At 38.6% G+C, this 26,209-nt stretch overlaps 1 protein-coding gene across 1 annotated transcript in view; it reads left to right on the top strand.

Annotated features, from left to right (window-relative positions):
* Positions 1 to 4,084, top strand: part of kdm5a (lysine (K)-specific demethylase 5A) — a 119,914-nt gene extending 115,830 nt beyond the window's left edge. Inside the window, exon 29 of the mRNA XM_041253949.1 lies at positions 1,189 to 4,084. Within this exon, the coding sequence (XP_041109883.1) occupies positions 1,189 to 1,410 (222 nt within the window). The 3' untranslated portion in view covers positions 1,411 to 4,084. The remainder of the gene's footprint in view (positions 1 to 1,188) is intronic.
* The last annotated feature ends 22,125 nt before the right edge of the window (positions 4,085 to 26,209 follow it).

The raw sequence follows: 26,209 nt of genomic DNA, 5'->3' as shown, positions 1-26,209 counted from the left end.
CATACTGTTGATACGACATTGTCATCAACTTTTCATCACACAGATAGCTCTAATCTTGAATGTACAGCTGTAGCAGAGGATGTATGTTACTGACCATTGTTTTTCCTTTGTTTACAGTTTTGGTTGTTTTGTATACAAGAAATACTATAAAATTGACATGTGGGATCATATTGTATGCTCTGCTATTCAACCCTCAATATGTTATTTAACGGTTCAGTACTGCATGTGTTATATAGTTCGCGGTAAAAGGGCTGAATCTGTTTTTTAATGGTTCAGTACTGTTTGGGGCAGTGAGGGCTGTAGTGGTAATGTCAGTCCAGGAAATGAAACCAAAAACTCAAAAGGTAGGTATGGGCAAACTGTGCTGCTGCGCTCATATTTTAATTAATTTAATAAATATCTGAACAAAAATAAACACACCAAATTAAATAGTCTAAAAACAAATCACAAACACAAAACAACACTAAGGTCAGGCTGAGCAATTGCCTTCACCCATCCTTTTGGTTTGTTTTGTTTCAGACTCTTCTTGCTCTCTCCACTACTCTCTGCCCCATGCAGCCAATCTGCAGCTCTTTTATATCCTAGCCAAGGGGTTATCTAGCTAGTTATTATCTTATTACCCCTCGGGCAGAGTCTGCACAAGATTAATAATGATGCACGACTGTCAGCTAATTAAATACTCAGTAGCTGACAGTCATGTATCTTCAGAGAGATTCTAGAAACCCACAAAACAATAATGCGTAATGGTGGTGGCTTTCGTCCACGCTGCAACATTAATACAGTAAATCATAGTACATTAAATCATAATACAATAAATAATAACGGCACACATATACTATATACGTAGGGGGTGGGCACTTTACCACAGTGTTATATAGTTCCAGGTATAAAGGGTTGAATCTGTTATTTAACAGTTCAATACTGTATATGTTGTGTAGTTCCAGGTAAATTACATGACGTGGGATCAGACTGGTCATGTGTACATTGATTTTAGGCTTCTAAAACATTCTGGATTCCAGAAGACATGTTCTGGATTTTAAAGGGTATCCTTTTGTTTAATAGGGATTTTGTTGAAGCCCAACAATGATGCTGAATTCTAGAGAGTAACAGTATGTAGAAATGCAGGACTCGAGGTTACAGATATGAGGAAAGTGACAGGAGCGATTCTTTCTCTTTTTCTGTCAACAGGTAGACTGGGTGCAATGTGACGGCGGCTGTGACGAGTGGTTCCACCAGGTCTGTGTAGGAGTCACGTGCGAAATGGCAGAGAACGAGGACTATATCTGCACAGCTTGCTCTCGGAAAGCTGCACCAGGAAGGGGGGTGTCGGAGGAGAGCCTAGGACTGGCACTACCTGTATGCACTCGGAGCCTACCTTCCCCCTCACTGGAACTACAAGCGAGCAGCTAGCAGGACCGCCTCAGCTGTTTTTTTTTTTTTTTTTTTTTTTCCCCCCCCCCCCCCCCCCCCAACGTAATGGGAACAAACATCTGTTTCAGAAGGATACAGGCAACTTGATGAGCACAGTTCCCAGCTTGCCATGCTATTGGCTTTGGCATCTCCTGACTGATTGGCCTGTTGGGGAAGAGTGCTCCTGTTAAGTAGACCTTAGAAGTGGTGCTTTGACTCCTCTGTTCTACAGAGTTAGAGTAGTGTACACCAGCCAAATATCTATGTGGTCTGATGCTTGTGGCTTCACAGTGGTTTGCAATGGCACAGCTTTGGTGGGTGAGCAGGACAGACGGGTTCCTTTCTCAGGCGGATTCAAAAAAAATTATTTGGTTAAAAAATAAAATCAACTCTGGGGGTTGGCCACAGTACCACAGCCAATCACAGGGAAGGTGGGCGTGTCATCAGTTTAACATACCTGGAATACAATAAATAAATAAATAAATAAACAGCACTGTGGTGTTTTATCTTGTATTTCTACAGGGTAGGTTACGAAATCTCTGAGGTGCTGCCTTTCCAGAGGCTTTCAAATAAATTCGTAGTTTTTTCATTAGATGGTGACCACTTGAGAAAAAATATTATATGGGACTCCAGAAAGTTGATGACCGTGTAAGAAGCAACTTTTGACAGTGAGGTTGGTTTTTGCTGCCCATTGAGAGGAGTTCTGTTGTCTTAGGTTTTTGGGAGGGGGAAATGTTATTTCTATAAATAAGGTCTATTGTGTAACCACAGAGTTTTGTTGAACACTGAACTTTTCTTTAAGCTCCCCTCTGTAAAAAGGCTACCTACAATTTGGCCACTTTTACAGTCTAGATGGGCTCCTATTGACATTAGTATAAAGCCACCTTCATTTAATGTGACTTCTATATTCAGTATTAAAGCCAACATCCCCTTTCTAGTAAGAATGACATACTCAAAACAAACCAGCTTAACACATGGATGCAATGTGGTGTAACTAGTGTAAACACTTTCTATGGAAGAAAAATCAGTATCATCCAAGTACATTTCATCAACAAAACTGTGTCCCTTCATTAGTAAGGCCACGTTATGTTGGTCCCTTGGCTGGCCTTTAGTTTTCATTGTATTTACTTGTCTTTTTATGTCGTCCACCCCCCCCCCAATTTGAAATTGAGTTCTAGGTTTATACCTTGGGCTATCAATCTGCTTCCTTGTACACCATAAAGCTGAATAGGTATGTGAATGAAATAATCACAGCACTGTGTCAATGTTCAGGGAGTATTTGTTTTACATAACAAGTATAATGTTTGGAAAATACATTTCAAATCTATATTTACAGCTGATATCAGAATTACTTTGCTTATATCAAGGACTCCATCTGTTTAGCCCACAGCGCAATTTGGAACTGTGCGATTCTCCCGGTCATTGTATTTAAATACATTCTAAAATTAGATCCTTTTTGGCAATGAGCCGAGTTGTTAATGTTTTAAAAACTAATTTTAAACTTAAACTAAAAGTGTATTTGTCAGCACTGATTACACAATAGTTAGTGAGTTCCACTTTCATCCATTGACTACAGTAAAAACTATGTACTGTTCAGTGAAGCAGCATATTTAAATCAACCTTCTGACCTAGTCTTTCAAAACAGGATTGTTTAGTTCGGTCTTCAACACTATAAACTAAGCCACATGGCCTCTTTTGTCTACGGTCAATTAAAATGTTTTCAGCTCTGTAGACTTCAGTTTGTGCATTGAGAAATGTGCACATGATTGCATAGTTCACCAGTAGTGTATAAAGGGCTGCCTTTGGCTCTCACTTTCTCGTAGAGAATGCATGACGTATAGGGCTTTCATTCCAAGTGTACAGACAGTAATATTGTGCAAACTATGTTATAAGAGGGTGGAGAGTGTTGCATTGTCTTTTGACTTTACGCATTTCTGTACTATAAATCTGTTTTGTTTAAAAGCTGATTTCTCTGTTTTGTAAAGGTGTTTTTTTGTGGGTTTTTTTTTTTTTTTTTTGTAGGCTTACCAAAATAATAACTGTCAGAACAGTAAGTGCAGAATAGACCTTTTCGCTGTAGTCTATTCAGTCAGTGTGTCTGATTTGTAATTTCCTCCATCAATCTTTTCACTAACAGAAGTCATATGTATTCTAGTATTTCTTTGTCCTCAAACCCCATCATTAAATGGTCAAACAGGGAGTAGATGCAGGGATAGCAGGGGGGCTAGTTTTAATGATGTAAGTGAAATCAGATTTAAATACTGCTTCTCTTGAACCATCTCCCACTGCCCTCCCAGGTGATGACTGGAGCCCTGCTTAGATAATTTAAAAAGACCCCTGGTGGATAAACCAAATGTGCATGTATGTGGTACAGAACAACTTACTTTTGCTATTAAAGAAACAGACTTGTATCTTTATTTGTTGTGCTTTATCGTGCTGGAACCCTGCTTCTGCCTGAAGAAATTGTATTTTTTTTTTTGTACTGTCTGCTTTGACAGGTCAAAGAGACTGCAAACAAAAATAGGGATTATCTTGCACTGTTAACCTGTCCTTGTGGAGCAAGGAAGTAGCAGTACATGCTACCTAAAATAGTATGTACAGACTACAAAACCAGTTCCATCCTCATTACCTCTCTGCCCCTAAAGGGTTACAGGAATAAAATAAAAAAAACAACTCTCTTCCAAACATCTTTGATGGTTATTGTTTGTACAGGGAGTATCTTTGTAAAATAAGTTTCTCTTTTTTCTTTTCATATATTGTACAGACTATTCAGTTGTATCATTTATGGTAGTGTGTGTGTATGTGTGTATATATATATATATATATATATATATATATATATATATATATATATATATATATATATATATATATATATATATATATATATAAGCACCATTTCAGTTTAAATGGCTTACCAAAAGAGTTTTCAGTTAATGTGAAACTGATGAAGACATGGTAGTGTCGAAACGTGTTTGTTTTTATAGTCATGTTTTAAACTAATAGATATATTTTTTTGAAGAAAATAAACAAGCAGGAGTTATACAATTGATCCTTTTGAAGCAAAATAACGAGAGTGTGACCATAAATGTCTCTACAGAGACTTTTTTTTTTTCGGTTTCATTCGTCCATTGAGAGGTTTTCTCTGCTTTTTCCGGAGAAAAAACAACTAGACATGTGCTTTACGTCTTTTTGATGATGTTGGAAAGGGTCCGACATCGCACTGGAAAGGGAAAATTGTAATGTCAGACCTGGTCTGACATAGGACCACAAAGGGTTAATAAAAATAGAAAATAAGAGGTCCAAGAATTGATCCTTGTGGGACTCCCAGGGATATAGGCATAAGGTCAGATTTCATTTTTTCATACACAGTTGCTTTAGTACGTTCCATTAGATATGATTTAAACCACAAAATGAAGGACCCGTTACTCCAAGGTTAATTAACTTATTGAGAAGTATTATATGGTCAACTAGGTCAAAAGCCGCGGAGAAGTCGATAAAAATGGCCCCAATAAGTTTCTTTTCTCCCATAGCCTGATATATATCACTCGTTAATTTTAATAAAGCTGTTGTGGTCGGGTGAGCTTTTCGAAAATCAGATTTGATAATCTGTAAATCAATTATTTGTTGTTAGGTAATTAATCAATTGGGTTTGTATGATTTTTTTGATAATCTTTGATAAGACTGGTAAAATAATAGGCCTATAGTTACCAGGGGCCATGATGTCCCCACTTTTAAATATGGGATATACTAATGCTTGTTTTAGCTGCTATGGCATTTCGCCAGACATAAGAGACCTATTAATTAATGTAGCTAGCTAATTTTTCAATGGGTAGGCAGCTACCTTAAGGAGTGTAGGTTCTATCCCATCTGCACCTGCTTTTATGGAAGCATCAATTTGCATTAAAAGTTTATATACTTCCCCCTCATTTACCGGCTTGAATTTAAAAGAAGTTTCAGGAATACGGTCATTAAGGGCTTCCTGACCAATAATTTTGTATTTACTTGTGTATTCACTTAAGTTTGTGAAGTAGTGGTTAAAAGCATTAGAGATTTGCACTGGATAACACAGAGTAACAATTTTTTTTTTTTTTTTTTTTTTTTCTGTTCCTGGATAGTAAGTATTATTTCCTAATTGCTTATGCCTCAAAAGTATAGAAAATGGCTATTATTCCCCACAAACTTTGCTTTTGTGACCAGGACAGTGATATTTTGAAATGTATCTATTTTCCAGAACATTCCAGATAGATTCAGTGCTGAGTAAACTTGGAGTAACTTCTAGAACTTTCCAGTAATAGAAATAGTAGTATAAATACAGGGGCCTTAAGCCCACCAGTTCAGTTTAGTTCCAGCTGCCTAAGTGGATACATATCTGCATTTTTCTGAGATGGCATCAAGAGGCTGCAATGGTGGCATTCCTGATGGGTCTCCTAGGCGGTTTTACCAAGTTTCCCTGCTATCTTTGCCTTTGGGACAGCAGGAACAACAAGGCGCACTACCACAGACGGGACTGGCCACAGCGGACCGAGTTCTCTGCGGGGAGGTACAACGTCAAGTGGGAGCCACTGGTGGACCCCCGGAAGGTGCTGATGCCACCACTACACATCAAATTGGGCCTTAAGAAACAATTTGTCAGAGCTCTAGATAAGGAGTCGGCAGTCTTCAAGACTTCTTCCCTAAGCTGTCTGAGGCAAAGGTCAAAGCCGGTGTCTTCGTCGGACCACAGATAAAGAAGATCCTGGAGTGCAATGAATTCCCCAAGAAGCTCACTAGTAAGGAGAAAGCAGCTTGGAACAGCTTTGTCGCAGTGGTTCGGGGCTTTCTGGGCAATCACAAGGCCGAAAACTATGTGGAGCTGGTTGAGACTGTGGTGAAGAACTACGGCACAATGGGCTGTAGGATGTCCCTCAAAGTCCATATCCTTGATGCTCATCCATGGGAGCGTACTCGGAGGAGCAAGGCGAGCGCTTCCACCAGGATATACTGGACTTTGAACGCCGCTACCAAGGACAGTATAACGAGAACATAATGGAGACTACATTTTGGGACTGATTTGTGAAAGTGATTTACAGTATAATCGTAAGTCTTGAAAAACTACTCACTTCTAAATCTTTTGTAGTCATTTTTGTATTACCTTAGTATAAATACATGTTAATTTGGATTCATATGTTGTTTTTTCTGACTTTATGTGAACGAAAATACACAAATTCGCCTTTTTTCTCATTGGAAATGGGTAAATTTCAAAATGTCACTGTCCTGGTCACAAAAGCAAAGTTTGTAGGGATAATAGCCATTTTCTATACTTTTGAGGCATAAACAATTAGGAAATAACACTTACTACCCAGGAACAAAAATTGTGTTACATAGTGTAATCAACCATCAATATACAGTGAAACTCTGATACAACGTACTGCCTTTGGACCATAGAAACAGTATGTTATAACCGAGGTATGTACCAGATACATGCACATACCCACCAAATCAGCACAAAAATCAAAACCTAGTACAGTACTAATGAATTAATGTACATACGCAATGTATGTAGTATAAAGGTTGATTACAGAAGAAACCATGTAAAACAATGTAACCTGTAACTAGTACTGTACATTACAGTATAACATTATGTATAGTAATACAGTAATTCAATGTTGCCTTGGATAAAGATCGTCAGCTAAATTTTAAAAAATAACAAAAACATATAATGTACTGAATAATACTGTACTGTAATTGGTAAAATAAACGAAATAAAAAATACAGTACAATAATAATAAATTATAGAAATAATAAAACTGACAATAGTAATAATAAAAATAATATACAAGTCAATAAACATAACCATACTAACTGTCAGTTCAAGTACAGTACACTAATCATTGCCTGTACGCTATTTTAACAAGTCTTTTAGGCCCTGGCCACATTAACGTTTTAAAGATCTGAGTTAAGGATTCAAAACCTGTTTATAAGTGCTTAAATTGATTTGCATCCACGCTAAACACGGTTCATAACTGAGTTCAACAGCCAAGTTTGAAACCTACTCAGGAGGTAGTCTCGAACTCGGTTGTCAGTATAACTGGGTTAGATAAACTGGTTTAACTGTAATCTGGATGTGAACAGTGTTAGAGTCTGGTTACACTGTATAGCACCTAGTGCTTTGCAGTAGTATGTTGCCCTAATCCCCCTGTATACATAAAACGAGAATAAAGAAGACAAGCTTAATTAAAATACAGGAGGATTTATTCTTGTCATACTCCCGTGTTCAATGAAAATAAACAACAGGGAAAAAAGAAAGAGCATGTATATATTACAGTGGTTCCTGGGATACAGTCATCCAGCGAAGTGTTTTTTCAACAACAGCTTGGTTAAACTAACCTGGTTTTATTACTAACACTGTTGGGCTAGGGTTCATGTAAATCGGTTTTGAACTTGGTTGTCGATTTTTTTGCTCTAATGTGGACAGGGCTTTAGACGATTGTCTCAACGACTGCTGCTTTTTAAACTTGAGCTCTTTGACAACAAAATTCTGACTGCTTTCGTCTCTAAGATTTCTCCAATAATGTACAGTTTGTCCTTAAGTGAAATTTATGATCGTTTAGCACTAACCATGATAATACTGCAAAAAGAGTAATAGAAAGCAAGGTCAAGTTCAAACAGCAAGAAGTTGGCCTATGAGTAGCAATATGCTCAGCAGAGACCACTGCGTGCCATCATAGTGCATGCGTAATAACAGCAAGAGTGCACTATCAGAGTACGTGCTAAAAGGAGAATTCAAACAGGATTTAATAGGGTTTTATTCGGTTCCATGATACTGGTTCTTTATATCAGTGTGTACGTTATATCCCAGGTACGTTGTAAATGGGTTTGACTGTATATGGAAAATATGACTATATATCTCAGTGCTATTTAAAATAAAACTTGAAAAAAATTATTATACTGTATAGATATACACATACATATACAGTATTAGTGCTTGTATTTCTTGTCTAACTGCATGCGGTCTTGCAGAGCTCTCATGTCACTCTGGTCTGGACAGAACGTGCTGTGCTCTGAGAAAACGTTAGGTTATTATCAAATCAAATTGTATTTATAAAGTACCATTCACACCAAAGGCATCTCAAGGTGCTGTACAGCCACACCAATTCATAATCAAATGCAATCCAAAAAACAATATACAGGAAAACAAAGTTTAAAAAGACAGTAAAGGCACAATAGGATAGAAAGGCTAATGTATAAAAGTAAGACTTCACTAGATTTAAAAGCTGTATCAGTCCCAGTGTAATACAGGTGGGAAGGGCATTCCATAACTGTGGTGCTCTCTGAAAAAGTCCATCCACCCATTTTAATTTTACTCGCACTTGGGACAATCAAAACACCTGTATCCTGTGATCTAAGTGAATGACTGGGTACATATGGGGTGAGTAACTCTTGTAAATAAACGGGTGCCAAGCTATTCTGGGTTTTATAGGTTAGCAGCAAAATCTTAAAATCAATTCTAAACTCCACCGGGAGCCAATGTAAAGAAGCTAAAACAGGGGTAATGTGCTCCCTTTTCCTAATTTTAGTTAGGCTGCTAGCTGCAATGTTTTGGACGAGCTGGAGTCGAAATAGAACATTTTGGGTTACTAGAGAGGAGTGCATTACAGTAATCAATTTTGGATGTTATGAATGCATGCATAAGTCTCTCGCATCACATATGGAAATTGTGTCTAATTTTTGCAATATTTGAAAAATGATAGGAGGAAACTTTAGTAACTTCTCTAATATGTTTCTCAAATGACAGCGGGGCCAAAAGTAACAAATGTTTTTTATATGTGATCTAAGACAAAAAGAAGAGGTTACTAAGCTCAGTCTCTTGTAATACCACATTATTTAATTACTTTTTGGAATCCACTAGAATAACCTATTTTTTTCATCCAGCACTTATCTGCTATACAAGCCACAAGTAGTCCTGACTTTACGGACAAATAAAGCGGATGACACACAGCATAACAATGGTAATTTGCCCCAAGTCTACGGATAGCGTCACCCAGACCCCTTGCTTGTGGTTTGTTCATTTACCATTGCTTTAGCTGTTCCCAGTCTTTCTTTTTTCTCCTTTCTTTACTATTCATTGAATATGCACAGCACAGGAATTTGCTTTATCCATTCCACTGTTTCTCTCTTCTGTATGTTCTTTATTTATTGTAATGTATAATCACCCATCTGTTTAAGTGTTCCATGCAATAAATCGTGTTCGTGAAATTGACCTAATTATGTTCGCTGTTGGCCATCCTTTGTTGATCTTGTTTAAAGTTTAACTCTGGCCAGTAATAGCTCCTTCTGGAGGACAGCATGGTTGCTTATGAACCATACAGGGTGACCATTTCAGAATTAGTGGCCCTTGCAGGGACTGTTTGTGTCCTAATAACAAATTTAATTCCAAATTTTACAATTACAAATTGCATTGACACAATGTCACAAAAGGAGAGTGAGACCTTGTCCTCACTTAACTTCTGAGATTGTAGATATACCACACATTACTTTTAGAGAGCGTTACTGAGTTAGCCACCCGCCTTAGTGACATGTATGTTACCCAGGAAGGGGCGGTGCTTACCGGGGGTAATGATGATGAAATTGTCAATAATGTCAATTGTCAATCATCAATAATGATGATTGTCCAAGAGAAACTGTGAGGACCGTGGACTTGGACCATGCACTTTTGGATGCACCTTTACACTCATGCGGAAGAGTCTATGGAGAAAGATTGCTCGACCAGAAGCAGCCTTGGGCTCATCTCACAACCAGAAGTTGTCGTTGGCAAATGGGCAGCCACACAGAGCCAAGGGTATGATATGACTCACTTACCTCTTCCATGGAGAAACATGTTTTTTAGATACATACATCATTGCAGATTCTCACTTGGTTTTTCCACTTATCCTAGGTCTGGATTTCCTGGAGAAGACTCACACATCAATTGACATCCCCAATAAAAAGTACTGCATAAAACTGCTCAATAATTTCTCTTATCCATTCTTACACGTATCCGAGTTAGAAAGTTCGTGGCCCAAGTACTTACCCAACATCAGTCTTCCATGTTAATCCTCAGCTGCTTTCCATCTGCAAACCACAGCCATTCCAAGCCACAACAGGGACCATGACAAGGTCATGGAGCCGACCCTGAGATGTGGCAGTCACATCTGGCGAGTCTCCAGCAGTAGTGGTCGTTCTGCACTGACCAATTGGGAATACTGACACCAATTCAGCACTCGATCACCACAGAAGATGAAATTCCCCTCTGAGGTCATGCTTATCTGGTGTCTCCCATGAGGAAAGTCTTTACAAAGGACCTGCAGAACATACGTTGGGATGGAGTGATTGAGCCATCAATCTCTCCTTGGTCTTCTCCCTTGGTGCTCATTGAGAAGAAAGACTGTGGATATCGTTTCTTTGTGAATTACAGTAAATTGAACTCCACGACCATCTTTGACGCTTACCTCATGCCACTCTTCCATGACATTTTGGAGTCCCTGAATGGTGCAGTAGTATTCAGATCCCTCCTAGGTTTGGCAGGGTGGTACCACAAGTACATCCCCCAGATTTTGCGGATATTACTTCTCCACTTAACCACCTGAAAAGGAAGGATGTAACATGTGAGTGGAATAGAGAGTGCTAGAAGAGCTTCAAACTCCTCCAATAAGCCTTGATCAATTCTCCAGTCCTTGCTCATCCGGTTGTCAACAAGACATTCAAAGTCTATACCGACGCCTGTGATGTAGGAATGGGAACCTTGCTGACTCAATCATATAAAGGTGATAGCATACACTTCCAAGTTACTCAGTTCAGCTAAGAGAAACTGCTCCACATACAAAAAGGAGTGTCTCGCTATGTGTGGGCAAGGGAGAAATGGCAGTATTATCTGGAGGGAGTAGAGTTTGAGGTAGTCACCGATCATGCGGCACTCTCCTGAACATTTAAGATTCTCAAGCCATCCTCCAGACTGACCCGTTGGACTCCCTGCCTGCAACAGTTTACATTTACCATTGTCTACAGGAAAGGTAGTTTGAACATTGTGCCGGATGCACTTTCCAGAGCTCCTCCTATACCCTGTTCAACTTCAAATACAGTAGTGCGTGTAAGCAAAGCCTCTGCGAGTATCATAGATCTTCTTGGACCAGATTGCGGCCTTACAGTAGAAAAGGTAACTGTGGCAGAGCAGAGCTCTGCCCTTTATAAATTGGCAGTTATGGGGTTAAATTCCCCTACCTGCCTGGGTTTATTGTGTTCAGGTGGCTGGGGTTGATTAGAGTAATTAACAATCAATCAGCATCCAGCCATCTGACGTAAAAGGAGGCCTCAGCTTCCCATTAGGGAGAAGAGGGAGCTGAGAAAGCAAGCTGGTGTTTGTGCTTGCTGTTTTTTGGTTTGCTGTTTTGTGTTTTTTTTTTTTTTTTTGTATTTTCTGATCCAGTGAAGGCATCGCCCAGCCTGGAAACCTTTAGTTTTGTAAGTCTTGTCTCTATTTGTGCTTAAATACCTTTGTTTTGGCCCTTGTGCCCTTTTATTTTGTGTTTATTTATAATAAAAGTATTATTTTTTGAACTGCAGTCTGTCTCTGGGCCTCTATCCTCTCGCCAGCCTGTCACAGTAACATTGTCGATTTATTACACAAAATGGATGGAGCTGTTCTTACAGGACAGAAAAGCTCCCAAAATTGTGAACATATTGATGCAGGAAATAATTACAAGTTGGGGAACTCCGCAACACATTCTATCGGACTGGGGTCCTCAATTTACAAGTCAGCTGCTCACAGAGGTTTGCAAAACCTGAGACGTCGTACAGAAACTCACCACCAATTACCACCCACAGACCAACCTGACAGAACGAGTGAACCGCACTTTGAAGACAATGGTTGCTGCTTTTGTTGGCAAAAACCATTAGCTGTGGGATCAGTGGCTACCCGAGTTCCGGTTTGTGCTCAACACCGCCAAACGTGACACCACTGGTTTCACCCCTGCGGAACGGGCCACTGAACCGATTCCAACATTTGCCATCACTTGGAAGATTTTGTCGTGGAAGCAGAGTGGAACTTATTTGCAATATCTCATGGCAAAGGACCCTGTGATGGTGTAGGAGGAACTGTTAAGTGAATGGCAACAAAAGACAGTTTGCAGCTTCCATACCATGAGCAAATCTAGACTCCACACCAATTGTACAGGTTTGCAAAAGACAACATTCCTGCTCTTGAAGTGGAAAGTTTCACGATAGCACAATGGCAAGCTGAGCAAGATTTTCTGCAGCAACGATTCCTCAAGGTAAGAACCTGGCCCACGGAATCTCCACTTTTTTCAACCAGTTTCCAAAGCAAAAGTACTTGTACGAGAGTTCTCCCAGTCAACAAAACAAAGAGAAGAATCAATCACAGTCGAAGAGGATGTCCTACTATTTGACCAAGTGAAAGGATGTGTTACTGTTCAGTATGACAGTAACTGGTGGCTTGGGCTGGTGGTGCCTGCTGATCAGAAGACACAGGAGGCTGAAATTAACTTCCTGCACCAGAATGGACCAACAATATCATTCTGTTTCCCATGCCGTCCAGATCAATTTATTGTAGACATGGGGGGTGTGCTGACATCAGTGGAGCCAACAACTGCAACAGGAAAGACATACACCCTGAGAGACAAGGAGATGGCCAAAGTCTGAAAAGCCTTGACAGAAGGAAAAGGGCAACCTAAGCATAGATGAGTGGTAAATTGTGTTGCATGCAGAAATATAAGGACAGAGACCTGAAAATGAAATATCTACATTTCCACCACTTCTAACAATACAATTTCTTTTCCAAGCTCAGTGATTCATTGGATTTGAACATTGGTAATTACAGCTCCTGGAGAAGCATCACTTAAAATACCAAACATGCGCTGACAGAAGTACCACTGGTGGGGACAAAATTAATCGTGCACAATTCAGTATTGATTTATATTTAGTTCACCTGTGTTTGTTTGTTTTAGCCAGATGTGTAATTAGAGAACCTTAATTCATTAATATATTAATAGCTGCTACAGCTGCACCAGTTCACTGAAGCTTCAATTAAACAGGAGAGGAGAGTATGTTCAATTGCAAATAAATATATATTTTTATTGTATTAGGTTTGTAATCACTTCACTTAGAAGATTCACCTGACACTGCATTCAACTATGTGCTGTGCCTCAACCAATAGCAGGCACAAAATGAAAGCTGCAGGAAATGTAGACAAGGGTCTAGGCTGCAATCTGTCAAAAACTGACAAATATCCAAGGTTATGCAATTTGACCTGGGTGAGGTCAGAGTCAGAGATTCACAAAACTTTTTATCTTGTATTTAACATCAATTTTGACAATGAATACATAGGCCTATTTGCTTTAAAATGATGCCAACACCAGCTTTCTATGTCAATTATGGAGGAGGTTATGACCATGTAAAAGTAGGGTGGGTGTCTAAATCAGGTCAAGCTTTGATGACCTGTATCTCATGAATGGATAATCACTCAGGCCTACAGTTCAGTGTTACCATTTCTTCCAAAGACAATACTATGTACACAAGTTTGTCAAAATCAGAGTAGGTCCAGTGAAAAATGGCAGTGTTTTTATTGATTTAATATGTAATGATCCAGTATTGTAAATATTAGCAAACTTATCCACAGATAAGGAATTCGAGAGTGGAGCTGTGCTTAACTTTTGAGAGAATTTGATAGCAGTCATAGATTCCACAGCCTGGGTTTTAATTGTACAATATTAGCAGACATGGGTGTATCACCCTGAAACAGAATGGTAAGATCTAATTTGAAAATATGATTTTCAGTTAAGTCACGAGAAAATACCAGATATAGGGTATGGCCATTATTATGTGTATCATACTTAACTGTCAATGTAGACAGAAACTCCTCATTTGTATAGAAATTTTGGTTGTGACTTGGGTGGATGGTAGACTGTTAGAATATGAACAGGATGTTGGCTGTTTAGGGTGAGTGTAGGATTATACAACTGTTCCAACTGTGTCCTCGCCAATTACCATTAAAGAAAATACCCATTATAGCTCATAATGTAATTATGAACCATAATAAACACAGTATCTCAATAAGTAGAGCGATTCTAGCTTAACTATCCCTAGATTCATGATGAAAAGAGATTAACATTATGTATATTTAAGTATTTCAAATCAATCATAAATGTATATTTGTTTTAAGACAAAGAAACCTAACAATCCGAGTTATTACATTTATTCATATTCACAAAGGAAGAAGAATAAAGGTTAGGCTTCATAGTTTAAAACACACACACACACACACACATACATATATATATATATATATATGAAAGAAACTAATTAAAACATTCAAAGAAAAGTAGTTCATTGTTAAATGTTCATAATTAATCTTTGATGTGCTCTCTGGTCATAGAGTTCTGCATTAGTGAAGCAGTCTTTAGTAGTTCACGCATTACATATACACGCGCTTGCTTCTAAGTGGCTAAGTACGCATATACAAAGTTCCAGCATCTAGTTGAATAGACGCACATTACGTATTGTGACAATATCAATAGCATGGCTTCAGTTCAGTTACTTGTAAACACACAATATAAGTTTTATACTTATTCTGTTGGTGCGATGTTTAAAACAAAATCTTAACACGGTCGTCCTCTCTGTAGAAGTTAGTTGTGCAGCAGTGCAGTATCTCCGTGAAGGCTATAGGCTACCGTTATACTGTAAACAAGTCCTTGTCGGTCCTTCCTTTGGTTCACAATATTTGGTAGACAGTTGCGTGTCACACAAAAAGGGTGTGTTAGAAGTGGAATGTATCCACCTATTTCGTTATCAAAGGATTTTACATTTATCATTTAAACCTATTCAATATAACTTTAGTTACATTCATTAGAGAAGCATATAAATTTCAGTTTCATTCTCTATGCAAAATTACAATTACAAACAAAGCATATAAAACACATAATACAATCAAAGGACAATATGAAAAATATGTTATTAGTTTATAATATTAATTTAAAACACAATAACACCCTTCAGGTTTATTGGGAAACTTACTTAAAATAACTATTAAACTTGTGTTATATAATTAAATGATTCTTAAAGCATTTAAACTAACTTTTAACACAATAATGGTACAACTGCAGTGTAGCTTGGCTTGGTAAGCTTTATGACACCTTAGGAGGACAGAAAATCAGATAGCATTTTGAAAGGAGAGCTTCAAAGAGTTAACACTATGTTTGGACCATGCCTTGATCTAATCAACAAGCATTGAAGTATACCTGGTTAAGAATGTTAAGAACATAAGAACATAAGAAAGTTTACAAACGAGAGGAGGCCATTCGGCCCATCTTGCTCGTTTGGTTGTTAGTAGCTTATTGATCCCAAAATCTCATCAAGCAGCTTCTTGAAGGATCCCAGGGTGTCAGCTTCAACAACATTACTGGGGAGTTGATTCCAGACCCTCACAATTCTCTGCGTAAAACGTGTCTCCTATTTTCTGTTCTGAATGCCCTTTTTCTAAACTCCATTTGTGACCCCTGGTCCTTGTTTCTTTTTTAAGGCTGAAAAAGTCCCTTGGGTCGACACTGTCAATACCTTTTAGAATTTTGAATGCTTGAATTAGGTCGCCACGTAGTCTTCTTTGTTCAAGACTGAACAGATTCAATTCTTTTAGCCTGTCTGCATATGACATGCCTTTTAAGCCTGGAATAATTCTGGTCGCTCTTCTTTGCACTCTTTCTAGAGCAGCAATATCTTTTTTATAGCGAGGTGACCAGAACTGAACACAATATTCAAGATGAGGTCTTACTAGTGCATTTTCATAGATTCCTTCTCCAATTTCTGTATCTCCCATATGATATTTATAATGTACATTTTTATTTCCTGCGTGCAGTACCTTACACTTTTCTCTATTAAATGTCATTTGCCATGTGTCTGCCCAGTTCTGAATCTTGTCTAGATCATTTTGAATGACCTTTGCTGCTGCAACAGTGTTTGCCACTCCTCCTACTTTTGTGTCGTCTGCAAATTTAACAAGTTTGCTTACTATACCAGAATCTAAATCATTAATGTAGATTAGGAATAGCAGAGGACCTAATACTGATCCCTGTGGTACACCGCTGGTTACCACACTCCATTCTGAGGTTTTTCCTCTAATCAGTACTTTCTGTTTTCTACATGTTAACCACTCCCTAATCCATGTACATGTGTTTCCTTGAATCCCAACTGCGTTCAGTTTGAGAATTAATCTTTTGTGCGGGACTTTGTCAAAAGCTTTCTGGAAATCTAAATAAACCATGTCATATGCTTTGCAATTATCCATTATCGATGTTGCATCCTCAAAAAAATCAAGCAAGTTAGTTAGGCACGATCTCCCTTTCCTAAAACCATGTTGACTGTCTCCCAGTACCCTGTTACCATATAGGTAATTTTCCATTTTGGATCTTATTATAGTTTCCATAAGTTTGCATATAATAGAAGTCAGGCTTACTGGTCTGTAGTTACCTGGTTCAGTTTTGTTTCCCTTTTTGTGGATCGGTATTACGTTTGCAATTTTCCAGTCTGTCGGTACCACCCCTGTGTCAAGAGACTGCTGCATGATCTTGGTTAGCGGTTTGTAAATTACTTCTTTCATTTCTTTGAGTACTACTGGGAGGATCTCATCCGGCCCAGGGGATTTGTTTATTTTAAGAGCTCCTAGTCCCTTTAACACTTCTGCCTCAGTTATGCTAAAGTTATTTAAAACTGGATAGGAACTGGATGACATGTGGGGCATGTTGTCAGTATCTTCCTTTGTAAAAACTTGTGAAAAGTAATCATTTAACATATTTGCTATATTTTTTTTTCTTCCTCTACGATTTTGCCATTTGTATCTCTTAAACATTTAATCTCCTCTTTGAATGTTCTCTTGCTGTTGTAATATTGGAAAAACATTTTGGAATTGGTTTTAGCTCCCTTAGCAATGTTTATTTCTATTTCTCTCTTGGCCTTTCTAACTTCCTTTTTGACTTGCGTTTGCAGTTCTGTGTACTCTTTCTGCGTACTTTCTTTTTGGTCCTTTTTTAATGCTCTATAAAGTGCCTTTTTTCGCTGAATATTTTTTTTAATTGATCTATTAAACCATTTTGGCAATTTAGTTTTACATTTAGATTTGTCTACTTTAGGGATATAATTGTTTTGCGCCTCTAGTACTACATTTTTGAAGAACAACCATCCTTCTTCTGTGGGTGTTTTCTCTATTTTACTCCAATCTACTTCTGTTAGTCTCTGTTTCATACCTTCATAGTTTGCTTTTCTAAAATTGTAAACCTTAGCTTTAGTCATTACTTTTGGGGTTTTAAAAAACACTTCAAATGAGACCATGTTGTGGTCTGAGTTTGCCAGTGGTTCTCTGACCTCTGTTTTAGTTATTCTATCTTCATTATTTGAAAAGACTAAATCAAGGCATGCCTCCCCTCTAGTGGGTGCCTTCACAAATTGTGTTAGGAAGCAGTCATTTGTCTTTTCCACCATTTCTATTTCATCCTTCGCGCTACCCACCGGATTTTCCCATTTTATTTGGGGGAAGTTGAAATCCCCCATTAGTATGGCTTCTCCTTTGCTACACACATTTCTAATGTCATTGTATAACAGATTATTGTGCTCACCGTCTGAATCTGGCGGTCTATAGCATGCTCCTATTATTATGCCTTTTGAATTTTTGTCTGTTATTCTGACCCATATTGATTCGGTTTTATTTTCTTTGTCCAGGTTTAACACCTGGGCTTCAAGACTGTTTCTTATGTATAGCGCTACCCCTCCTCCTCTTCTGTCCTGCCTGTCTTTCCTATACAGTGTATACCCACAAATATTATATTCGTCCCCATCACTCTCAGATAACCACGTTTCTGTAACACCTATCACATCTTAGTTACCTGTTAGTGCAGTAGCTTCAAGTTCTAGAATTTTGTTTCTGATACTTCTAGCATTTAGATAAATACATTTAATGGTTGTCTTACCGGAGTTGTTGTTCTTGTTTTGATGCGGTCTCCCTTCTGTTTTTTTGTTGATTTCTCCCCCCTTCCTTTCTAGTTTAAATGCTTCCGAACCTGGGAAAAGAGTTCTTTATGGTAACGCACAAGGCTGTTATGGAAATAACAAAGAATGTTATGGAATCGGTGTTAACACCACAGTCACTACAGCATGTCATACAGACAATAGTCTGAATTAAATATCTGGGAAATGCTTATATTAAAATTAATTTAACCATGAATTTCCTTGACATCTCCAACTGGAGTTGGTTCCAGACCCTCACTATCCTCTGTGTAAAAAAGTGCCTCCTATTTTCTGTTCTGAATGCCCCTTTGTGTTATCTCCATTTGTGACCCCTGGTCCTTGTTTCTTTTTTCAGGTCAAAAAAGTCCCTTGGGTCGACACTGTCAATACCTTTTAAAATTTTGAATGCTTGAATCAGGTTGCCACGTAGTCTTCTTTGTTCAAGACCGAATAGATTAAATTATTTTAGCCTGTCTGCATATGACATGCCTTTTAACTCTTTGCGGTCCTATGTCGAATCAAGTCCGACAATTTTTCCTTTCCAGTCCAATGTCGGACCCTGTCTGACATCATCAAAAAGACGTAAAGCACAGATCTTTAGTCATTTTTTCTCCGAAAAAAGCTGAGAAAACATTTCAATGGCCGAATGAGACCGATAGGATCCGTATGAAACTGAAAAATGGGCCATAGCCCAAGGAACTACAGAGACAACACATACATAACAAAGGCGGTAGCTGCTTCTGCATCCAGTGCTCAAAGAATATCAGACATTTGCACAGCTTTTTGAGATGTTATAGTAAAAATAATGGCTTGGATCGCATTATTGAGTTTGGTGATAAAACGATTGCGCAGCAATATCCTTTTTGTAGTGAGGTGACCAGAATTGAACACACTATTCTAGATGAGGTCTTACTAACAGAGGTCTTTTAACATTACTTCCCTTGATTTAAATTCAACACATTTCACAATATATCTGAGCATGTTGTTAGCCTTTTTTATAGCTTCCCCACATTGTCCAGATGAAGACATTTCTGAGTCAACATAAACTCCTAGGTCTTTTTCATGTACGAAATGTAAGTGTACCAAAACCATCGGAAGGGCAATATTGCAGAACAACTAGAATGCTACAAGGCTATCCCGAAGCCTTGTAGCAGCCTTGTGCGTTACCATTACAAACCCCAATAAGTCGCAGGGGCTAAAACATTGTGGGAGAGACTATAGACTTATGCTTATGTTGTAAGGCCACTCTTAACACTCTAGTTCCAAAACCAGGGTTTGAGGATCCACGACCTAAGTTTGTAGAACCTAATAAAGGTATGGGGAATAGCCCACACATCTGCATTGCAAATGTTCTTGAAAGATGCACCCTGTACTAAAGCCAACATAATTGCCATGCCCCTGGTGGAATGGGCAATAACCTTTCAGCAGGGGGCAAGTTTGTTCGATCATAGGCAGTCCTGACTGTCTGCTATCCTTCTGGACAGCCTGTGCTTAGACAGTGCTTGAACATGGGACTTAGTCCCAGAGCAAACAAAAACATTATTCAGACTGCCTCTAAATTGTCTTCTCAACGTAGCATACCAGGTCCAGCATGGGCAGATTGTATGGAGCTGGACCTCCCTGTCAGACTGGAAGGAGGTGGAAGGAAGCCTCTAGTTCCACAGATTTGTTGACATGGAATGTCGAGATAGTGTTTGGAAAAGGCAGGATTGGTATGGTGTGTAACCCTTGTCCTGGCCTCTGTAAGAAATTTAAGCAGGCTCTCGAAAAGGAGAAATCCTGCGTCTAGCTCACCTGTTTTGCGAAGGTGATACTATTTTAGCTCAGCTAAATGCAAGTACTCAAATGAGTGCTTTAAGCACCATGTTAAGCCTCCAGTGAGGAACAATAGACTTCATAGTGAGCACCGTCCAAAAATTCTATGTATAAAATAAGTATGCGGTCATGTTGCTGTTAACAGGACACTGACTAGCGAACTTCCTCCTTGTTAAAATAACTTGCTGTAAATGCATTAACATTTTTTTTATTTATATACACATTCAATATCCCATTATGCATGTTAGGTGTGTGAAAATTTATTAAAACAACCCCCTGCCTTTGTAATTTGATTTGTTGTACAATGTGTAGCACCATTTACATTTGCAAATGGAGATTTCAAAGCCAGACCAGTTCATTAGTGTGGTGTAATTAAACAGACATTCTGCTGTAATATTTTGTTTTTTAACTTGATAGAAACATTTTTTTATTTTCTAAACAAGTTTTGTAGCAGAAATTTAGCTACAGCAATTTAACTAAGATTTGTTTTAAAACTTTAGTGTTTTTTTTTGTTAAAAAATGACTTGACCACAGTGTATTTATTTAAATAGCCATTTAAAAAATGATTACAAAAAAATGACATACCGTGGTATGACTATAACAGACTATATTTTTTAACAGTTACCTTACCATCAAAATTTTATACCGTCACATCCTTAGTGGCTGCGTCCTCCCTCCACAGCTCTGTGCCAAGGGAGAGTGGCCCACACAGGAAGTCTTCTTCATCCTCCTCTGCCTTTCCTCTGAGGAAGAAAAGTCTCAGTTTCAAGTGTTCAGTAGATGGAGAAGCGATGGACAGAAGTTTCCCATCAAGGAAAGGTGGTCTCAGAGTTATTGCTTGAATGTTCAGCACCCCTACCCTACCTCTCCCAGGGGACCACGAGTGCAGATTGGCTGCAGAATAGCTGTCCATCGCCACCTCGCAGTAGGTGGGCGAACATGAGCTGGCATTCCCATCTGAGGACATGGAGTCAGACAGCACATCCCCTGCGATTACACTTTCCCTGTTGGCAGAGCTACCACGGATCAAGAGGGCCACTACAGTCTTACAAGTGCCCTGGCCTACAGCAGGTTAGACAAGGCAGTCCATCTTTGATGACAAGCCTACCACCTCTCTTATGTCCTCCCCCAGTGCACTCAGACTTTTTTTTTAGAGATCTGGTCATTCTGGGGCAACCTGGGTACAGCTCCTGTTGTTTCCTGGTCTAAAGACACGCTATATACTATGCACAATGTGGAGAACCTGGGCCAAAAATAAATCAAAAGGATTGACAAAACAACACTCGCAGAGCAAAATAAAAGCTTGAATATAAACAATTTTTGCCCTGTCCATCATGTGTAGCAATTGTTTACCTTCCTTGTTTTAAATTTCTTTCTCCTGCTTGCTCTCTCTCTCTTTCCTTCAACACCCACACCATTCAGCAAACACTGCAGGTTGTTATACATGTGGCCATCTCCAGATTAGTAATAAATTAATCCCCATACCTTTACTAGGCTCTACAGACTTAATGCTGTGGATCCTCAAAACCCTGGTTTTGGAATTAGTGTTGAGGACAGCTTCTCAGTTGACCCTTATAACACAGGCATAAAGGTAAGTTTCTCCTTCAATGTTTTAGCCCCAGCTAATTGTATTGGGGTTCCTAATGTTAATGCACAAGGCAGCCTCGTTTTTAACCTTGTAGCATTCTGGTCATGCGGCAATCTTGCCCTTGTGATGGCTTAGGTTAGGGTTACACTTGGGTACACTCGCCCATTAGGTAATGGTTACATTTTGTAGTTGATAGTTGATATCACAACCTTGGTTCCCTGAAATAGAAATGTAACCAGCAACCTTCAAGGCCGCTGCGTCCATGATTGCAGCAGTCTTGAAGGAAAAATGACGCAGAGATCTGTGAGCACAGTACTTTGTACCCTTGGGGGTGGGCATGACTACGTCACAGGCTCAGCTGAGCAGTTTTGTTATATGTTATTAAGGTTTGGGGTCTTCAGGAGGTAAATACCCATTTGGTAATGGTTGCATTTCTATTTCAGTGAACCAGGGTTTAACCAGTATAATTAGGGCTAGGATTTTGTCGCAGAAATTTACACGAAAAATCACAGAGGAAGGCTGAAATGGTGTGTGAAGTCACAGGGATAAACATTTTATTGTTTTTTTTTTTTTTTTTTTTAAATACAATGTACCTATATACAAATACAGTGAGTCTATCTTTATAAGTAGGAACATATTTGAATTATGTATTATGGTTCTTACAACATCAGGTTCCAGTTTTAATCCTGTAAATCAATAAGCTCCACAGTATACTAAACAAAAATGTTAATTTTACATAACATTTGGTGGGTTTTCAACAGAGCAGCAAACAAAAATATTGCGTTTTAAAAAATAACATTTGAAGTTCAAAAAGATTCTGTGTGCATCTGTGGCTTCTGCTGTGGTACAGTTTGCAGTTATTTTACATGTTTAGTTTGTTTACATACTTTTTTGATACAACATGTTGTACATTGAGAGGTTTGATGCTTTTGTGGAGGGCTGGTCATCCGAAATACATTTTGTATACATAAAATGATCTTTCTATGTCAACACTATTAACGAACTGTCAAGCACCTGACAGCAATTACAGCAAGAGTTGGGAATCGTGTTTCCATGTTTTTCCAAAACTGGTGAACGACGCATTTCATTTCACTGACAATTTCATAATAAGCACAGTATTCATGCAGTGCTACACAGTTGTCTTCAAACAGTGGGATGGCCTAAAAACACATTTTTCTCAACTATGTTGAGATACTTTGCTTGATGTGGATCAAAGATCCGACAGGAATTGAAAAATGCAGCTACAACTCTCCAAATCTCCAAGTGTTTATAATAGCTGTCTTTACGACTGTAATCTACTGGTACGCTAAACAAAACAATAAACCTTTGCTTTCATGAAATCCACGGAGACCTTGACTCCCGTAACCACCGTGACTTAATCTCAGCCTTAACGCTTAGTGCTCCATTTATTCAGCGCTCATCAGGCGCATCAGGTCCAATTTATTTTACACGCAATGGTTAATTTTTTTTCCCCCTCAGAGTAAAACAGGTTTAAAAAGCACTGAATCACAAAAGGGCACTCAGTACTGCATCTCCAGCCAAGCCCCAAACCTTGTTCGCTGTATTTTTCACATACCTCTTTATAGACGTTCATAGTGATCACTTGTTTTATCACCACACTCCTTAATAATGCGATCCAAGTCATTATTTTATTACTATAACATCTCAAAAAGATCTCAAATGTCCATGATATTCTTTGAGCGCTGGATGCGGAAGCAGCTATCTTCTTTGTTTGTGACCATCTTATCTGCATTTAAATAAAAGACTGCACTTAAATAAAAGGGAACCAATCTACTTGGAGAAAAGATCCTCTGAGGTTCAGAAGCATTTAAACTAGAAAGGAAAGGAGGAGAAATCAACAAAAAACAGAAGGGAGACCACATCAAAACAAGAGCAACATCTCAGGTAAGACAGACATTAAATGTATTTATCTAAATGCTAGAAGTATCAGAAACAAAATGTTAAAACTTGAAGCTACTGCACTAACAAGTAACTATGATGTAATAGGTGTTGCAGAAACATGGTTATCTGAGTGATGGAGACGAATATAATATTTGTGGGTATACACTGTATAGGAAAGACAGGCAGGACAGAAGAGGAGGAGGGGTAGTGCTATACATAAGAAACAGTCTTGAAGCCCAGGTGTTAAATCTGGATGAAGAAAACAACACTGAGTCAATATGGGTCAGAATAATGGTCAAAAATTCAAAGAGCATAATAGGAGGATGCTGTAGACCGCCAGATTCAGAAGGTGAGCAAAATAATCTGTTATACAATGACATTAGAAATGCATGTCGCAAAGGAGAAGCCATACTAATGGAGGATTTCAACTTCCCCCATATAAAATGGGAAAACCCAATGGGTAGCATGACGGACGAAATTGTAATGGTAGAAATGACAAACGACTGCTTCCTAACACAATTTGCCAAGGCACTGACTAGAGGGGAGGCATGCCTTGATTTAGTCTTTTCAAATAACGAAGATAGAATAACTAAAACAGAGGTCAGAGAACTACTAGCAAACTCAGACCACAACATGGTCTCATTTGACCCTCCCAAAAAATGGCTAAAGCTAAGGTTTACAATTTTAGAAAGGCAAACTATTAAGGTATGAAACAGAGACTAACAGAAGTAGATTGGAGAAAAATAGAGAAAACATCCACAGAAAAAGGATATCTTTTTTTTTTTTAATTTAGTACTAGAGGCGCAAAACAATTACATCCCAAAAGTAGACAAATCTAAATCTTAAACAAAATGGTTACTACATCAATTTTTAAAAAAATCTGCGAAAAAGTGCACTTTACAGAGCGTTTAAAGGGACCAAAAAGAGTACACAGAAAGAGTACTCAGAACTGCAAATGCAAGTCAAAAAAGAAGTTAGAAAGGCCAAGAGAGAGATAGAAAGGAAAATTGCTAAGGGGGCTAAAACCAGTTACAGTTTTTTTCCAATATTACAACAGCAAGAGAACATTCAAAGAGGAGGTTTAATGTCTAAGAGATACAAATGACAAAATCACAGACGAAGAAAAAAAAATAGCAAATAGTGCCTATAGAAAGTCTACACCCCCTTGAACTTTTTTTCACATTTTGTTGAGTCAGTGCCTGCATTTTAGTTTCATGCATTTAAATGAGGAAAGGTTTTATTGAGAAAAAAGTTATATACTAAAAATACAAAACTGAAAGATCATTATTGGATAAGTCTCCATCCTCCCTGAGTTAATACTTGGTGGAAGCACCATTGGGAGCAATTACAGCTTTGAGTCTGTTGGGATAGGTCTCTAAGAACTTAGAACCTAAATTTGACAATATTTGACCGTTCTTCTTTACAAAACTGTTCAAGCTCTGTCAAGTTCCTTTGGGAGCTTTGATGGACAGCAATCTTACCATACCACAAATTTTCGATTGGATTTAGGTCGGGGCTTTGACTGGGCCACTGAAGGACATTTACCTTTTTGTTCCTTAGCCACTCCAGTGTAGCTTTGGCTGTGTACTTTGGGTCGTAGTCATGCTGAAAGGTGAACTTCTGTCCCAGTTTCAGCTTTTTTGCAGAGAGCAGCAGGTTTTCTTCAAGGACTTCTCTGTACTTTGCTCCATTCATTTTCCCTTCTATCCTGACAAGTGCCCCAGTACCTGCCGATGAGAAACATCACCATAACATGATGCTGCCACCACCATGCTTCACAGTAGGGATGGTGTTCTTTGGGTGATGCGCTGTGTTGGGTTTGCGCCAAACATAACGCTTTGCATTTAAAAGTTCCATTTTAGTTTTGTCAGGCAACAGAGCTTTTTGCCACATGGCTACAGAATCTCCTGAATGTTTTTTGCATACTTCAAATGGGATTCAAGGTGGGTTTTCTTGAGTAATGGCTTCCTTCTTGCCACCCTATCATACAGGGCACATTTGCAGAGTGCTTGGGATATTGTTGTCACATGCACACTTTGACCAGTCTTGGCCATAAAAGCCTGTAGCTCTTGCAAAGTTGCCATTGGCCTCTTGGTAGCCTCTCTGATTGGTCTCTTTCTTGCTCGGTCATCCAGTTTGGAGGGGGGACCTGATCTAGGCAGAGTCTTGGTGGTGCCATCCACCTTCCACTTCTTAATAATCGTCTTGACCGTGCTCCAAGGTATATTCAAGGCCTTTGATATTTTTTTATACTCATTTTGAAGGTGCTTGGTTACATCTAAGCTAAATTAGGATTGCTATTAAAAGGGGGGTGGACACTTATCCAACCAAGCTATTTCAGTTTTTATTTTTAAATAATTTTCTATACATTTCTAGAATATTTTTTTCACTTGGAAGTTGTGGGGTAGGATGTGTAGATAAATGAAAAAAAACAAAACAATTTGAATACATTTTAATGCCAGGCTATAA

This window comes from Polyodon spathula, chromosome 7 (genome assembly GCF_017654505.1).
Source record: "Polyodon spathula isolate WHYD16114869_AA chromosome 7, ASM1765450v1, whole genome shotgun sequence".
NCBI classification, from domain to species: domain Eukaryota; kingdom Metazoa; phylum Chordata; class Actinopteri; order Acipenseriformes; family Polyodontidae; genus Polyodon; species Polyodon spathula.
Note: the sequence above shows the minus strand (reverse complement) of the source record. Positions and strands in the feature narration are given on the sequence as shown.